The sequence below is a fragment of the Montipora foliosa genome, chromosome 6 (genome assembly GCF_036669935.1).
Source record: "Montipora foliosa isolate CH-2021 chromosome 6, ASM3666993v2, whole genome shotgun sequence".
Taxonomy (NCBI): Eukaryota; Metazoa; Cnidaria; class Anthozoa; order Scleractinia; family Acroporidae; genus Montipora; species Montipora foliosa.
In genome coordinates this window covers 3,258,242-3,263,241 of record NC_090874.1, presented here as the reverse complement: position 1 = coordinate 3,263,241, position 5,000 = coordinate 3,258,242, and the positions used below count along the sequence as shown (strand labels likewise).

Below are 5,000 nucleotides of genomic sequence, written 5' to 3'. Positions count from 1 at the left end.
ATCATCAACTTAGCCTGCAATGGCGTCGAAAGTCATGCAACGCGAATGGCGTTTTAGTGGATCCTTAAACAAAATATACCCTTATGGAGCTCAATAATGAAAAGTCAGTTGGATAAACTAGGCATGAATCTCAAAAGCGACGAGTACTGGACTTCGACAACAATCTATCGCCCGTCGAGACGAAATCAAAGTGAGCAGTATTTACCTGAAGTACATGGTAATTTGACACAATTGAGTTTCTTGTCTTCACGCACGCAATGAAATAGGAAGAGGTTTTCGCCTCAAAGAGCAAATATGTTGTTTGTTTCAATAAAATTTTCGCTGGAAAAGGATTCTGTGGTATTTTCTGCCTTTGTGAATTATAACATCATGTTGTGTATTGAATTTTCGAGCTTAAGGTTCAAATGTGATATGGGAGAAGTGTTTTAGTATTGCTCTGTAAGCAGGAAGGATTCACAAATTGTCGGAAGCTCATAGGCACACTTGTGGTGTAAAGAAGTTGTGAGGGAACTTGAAAATTATCAACATGTCAGCCCAGAAGCCAATGTTTCTCGCTTCTCTTTTATTTGTTATTCTTCAGAGACTGGAATGCTGTATTTCAATACCACACAATTCAGTGCCTTCTGATTTTCTGTAGCACGTACCACAGGCAAGCCAGTGTATGCTTCACAGAAGCATCTAGTTTTTCCTAAAAGCATGTTGGGGTACAAGGGTAACATTTTACCAGCAGGTTGATCTCTATCAAAGAGAGGAATGTTGGAGCTGCCATTGGTTGTTGGGCATTTTATGTGCATGGAATGGATGTGTTGACAACTTTCCGGTTGATTTCTGCATAATTTCATTATTTTTCGGTCGCAATATTAGTACATGTGCTCCGTACCATCATGGATCATCAAATATGCCCTTAAGGAAGCTGCCTACTAATTCAAAGATATTTTTGCCCCGGTTTATAATTATGCAGGAAATGTAGATCTTAACAAGTGTTGTTGAAATCCAAAAAGGAAATTAGGGGTAACCCCGCATTTTTCAAAGATAATTCATGAATAATATTTGTAAACAGCTTTAATAGACAAAGCAATGTATGACGTTCATTTTCAAATTGATGCTTAATTATCTCTCAAAAATGCGTGGTTACCCCTAATTTTCTTTTTGGATACCAAGAGTACTTACTAAGATATACTTTCTCCAGATAGTTATAAACCGCGCAAAAATATCGCTGTATTAACAAGCGTCACCGATAGGAAACCCCAGTATCTCAAGATGCGCAGAAGGTATGCGTAATAACAATAGTAGGCACCGTCCTTAACATGACGTCTCAATCTATTCTCTCATGTTTCCTCATAAATATCAAACAAAATATACTGAATTGTTTGCTTCTCGTGAATCCATTTTGATGCGAACCTGTAAGTTAAAAGGGTCACACATGACTAGTCCCACTTTGTGTCATCTGTGGTGTTTAAAAAGATGCATTGTAAAATGGAAACAATTGAAATTTGTAAATATTAAGGTAATTTTACTTCACAAACAGTTTAAATTTTCTACTTAATTTACTACTTCACTGAGCTTGAATGCGGGTTTTTCAAAAAGCTGAGACGAAGTCGTTGCATTAAATGGTTCAACATTGTACATCCTTTGTTGATGAACAAATGTTGAACCATGTGTCGCAGGCCTTAGAATAAATTTGCTCAGACTCAGTCGTCGAAAAATTGATCACCAACAATAGCTCTTCCAACCGGACGATAAAAAACTAAATCTTACCTGTTTACATCACATATTCGTCAGGTTGATTTAGCAACAGAACGGGCACCGCAGTTGACGACGGGAGAGTGTGCGGAATAGTCTGGATTCTACGTTAATCTGACCAAATATGGACATTTTTCTGCGCGCCGTCGTCAACTGATGTTCCCGTTCTGTTGCTAAATCAACTTGCTTTCCAGGCCCCAGGAGTCCCTTACCCCAAAACAAGAATAAAACATAACATAATCGGCTATAGCTAGAACACTTTGAACTGAAGAAAGCTTGATAGTTTTTGTCCTGAAAAAGGGTGTAATTTCTGTAAAGCTGTACATAAATACAGTCCTTTTCGTATGTTACCCTCACGCACCTTACACGGTATCCAACCCTGTGATAAAAGTTACGGTAAAGATTTTGCAGCCTGAACCATATTGCAGAGTTTCTTCTTAGCAATTTCTCTGGGAAGAAATCCTAAGCCGCAATCAGGAGCTACGATCAAACGGTCCGGGGGTACAACAGTTAAAACTTCTTGAAGACGATTGCGAATCTCTTCTACGCTCTCCACTCGACTGCATGCAATCTTTACAGAGCCAAGTACAATCTGAAGAAATGATCAGAAGGATTCGAGATATGTTGCCATTAATGTTTCCCAACAACTTAACTTTGCTGTTAATTTTTACGATTAGTGCAGCCTAATAAAGAGACACCGTTAGTGGCGAAATCGAAACGCCGAAAAGTGTTTTAAGGTGGAAAATATGCATATACTACCGCAGTTTTATAGAGGAAAACCTTTTGAAATTTGAAGATCCCATGGCCTTCAAGAGATAGACTGATATCCATTAAGAGCTCGTGTTGAATTTAATCTCACCCGGCCGAGTTGTGACATGGTTCGTACAAAATTTTGGGGAAGAACATCAAGGACTTTTCCAAGACTTATCAAGGACCAAATCCATTTATTTAAAGGGAACCTCCGCTAAAACAAGAATATAACTTTAAAATACTGAACATAATGCTTACGGTCAAAATTGTTCGAACTTTTTCTAATGAAAGCGTTTTTATCCGAAATTTATACAAGTACAAGGAAGGGTTACGTTTTCGCAAACTTCGGCCGTGTAGCACTTACATATCAACAGATGGGAGACCGGGGCGAGTATGAACCTGTGAAGTCATGAAAGTGTGAGTTCCCTTCAAAATCTTCCAAATTTCTTATTTTATCATATGGAATTGCTTTCGTTGACCAAAAGAAAAAGTAGAAAGAGCAGCAGTGATTCTGCTGATTTCATGCGAAGAAAAGAGGAAAAGGAATTAGAAGAGGAAGCGATTAACGCCGAGAACAGAGTCGTCGTTTTAACAGCACTGAGCATGGCCAAAGATTTTGCTTCCCCGATGAAATCCTAGCGAAGTTATCGAAACTTGATGCAATAACTTCGCAAATTCACTTTCTTCAACAGTCATTCGACAAAACGAATGTAAGTGCTTTGCAGATAGAAGTGGCAGTGGTCCAAATTAAAGCGGATTTAAAAAACTCAACAAGCGAGATAAATATATTAAAGGACAGCGTGGCTACCTTAAACAAAGACGTTGCAGAGGAACAAGCAAAAGTAAAAGGTCTGGAGGAAAAAACCGAGGATGAACTGAAAAACTTCGATTACAAATTTTAGACTACGAAGTGTACCAAAGACGCGAAAACTTACGGTTCTACGGAATCCACGAGAAGATACTACTGAGATCCTGTATAATTTTTTTTAGAAACTGCGTTCGATTGACGTATTTCGGAATACGAATACATGGAATGAAGTTAGAAATCCTTCGTTCTTACGGAGATTCACAATAAAATTGTCAAACAACTGCTAAAATAAACATAACTTTATTATTCTTGTTGCTTCAAAACGCCAGACATACCGTTTTAAGTCATCGGCACTCCAAGTATTCTTATTCCGGAATAAGGTCAATCGAACGCGCCCTAAATTGGGAATGAGAAACGCCCGTGATATAGAGTTTCAACGAGTGCATAGAGTTGGAAAACGGAAACAAGTTTAAGAACCCAGAGCAATAATTGCACGTTTTCTTAGATATCAAGATCGTAAAAATGTGTTTTCGCCCATCGTTCTTCTACTGCGGGGAAACAAGGTTTAGGAATTGGTGTTGACCTGCCAAGGCTAGTGGTTAAAATTCGCTAGAGGCTCATCCCGAAAACGTTGGAAGCGAGAGGGCAAGGGAAACGAGCGGCTTTTGGAAGATCGGAACCATACAAGCTATTCATAGACGGAGTTCAATATACGTGATATCCTTTGGCTAATCTTCATATGTCCTTTGTCGCTACCTAGTATTAGCAATTTCCGAGACTAAATTATTGCTTTAAGTTTTAAATTTGATCTTTCTTTTTTATTAGCTGTAGGGGCTCGCCTTTTTTTTGTTTATTCTTTGGTTGTTGACTTTATTGTGGACGCTTAATGTCTTTCTACCGACTTGGAATAAGACATGCCAGTTACATCGCCGCCTTACTTTTGTTTTTAAACATGTTTTGGGGTATTGTTCTGTAACTCTATTTTCTATGTTGTATGTTTCGCAATTGCTTTATGTATTCTACATTCGGAATAACCGGAGCAGTTGAATTGGTAAGTTTCCTCGAGCTCTACTGAGCAGTTCAAGCACTTAATTAAGAAACACATCCATTCTCGCGGCAGATCGACACATGCGAAGATAACAAACAAAATGGCGGGAAATTATTTCAGCCGCATAACCCGCCACAGGGTCGATTAAATGATGGGTTTATGCTTTGTATAGTAACATCCTGTATTACGCAATCGGGAAAATTATGAATGGTGTTTCGCAAATATTGTGTTGTGTTTTTATGACATCGTGTTGTGTTTCGATAATACTGTGTTGTGTTTCGATGATATTGTGTTGTGCTTCGATAATACTGTCTTGTGTTTCGATAATAGTTTTTTGTTTATACTGTGTTGTGTTTGGAAAAGTGTTCGCTGTGTTTGCAGATATGGGCCACCGTATAAAACAGACCACTCTATGATCACTCTACATTTTTCTGTGCATTCTAACAATAGAGGCAGAGGTTTTTGGAAGCTCAACACCTCTTTCGTAAATGATTCTGAATGTATAAGTCTGATCCAGTCAACAAGACAGGAAACACAAAATGAGTATGTGAATGATGATTTCGTTTTCTCTTGGTTAACCCTAACCTGATATGGGAAATGCTGAAACTGAAAGTTCTAGAAAGATCAATTAACTTTGGCGCAATAAAAAAA

The 5,000-nt window shown here is 38.3% G+C and overlaps 1 protein-coding gene across 5 annotated transcripts in view; it reads right to left on the bottom strand.

Moving 5' to 3' along the window:
- LOC138006332 (5-methyltetrahydropteroyltriglutamate--homocysteine methyltransferase-like) overlaps positions 1–5,000 on the bottom strand; it is a 14,766-nt gene that overhangs the window by 486 nt on the left and 9,280 nt on the right. For 4 of the 5 annotated variants that reach the window (XM_068852591.1, XM_068852594.1, XM_068852593.1 and 1 more), the window contains one exon: positions 1–2,335. This exon is cut by the window's left edge and continues 486 nt beyond it. In XM_068852591.1, the coding sequence (XP_068708692.1) occupies positions 2,135–2,335 (201 nt within the window). In that variant the 3' untranslated portion in view covers positions 1–2,134. The remainder of the gene's footprint in view (positions 2,336–5,000) is intronic. The other variant, XM_068852592.1, reaches the window with a different exon arrangement.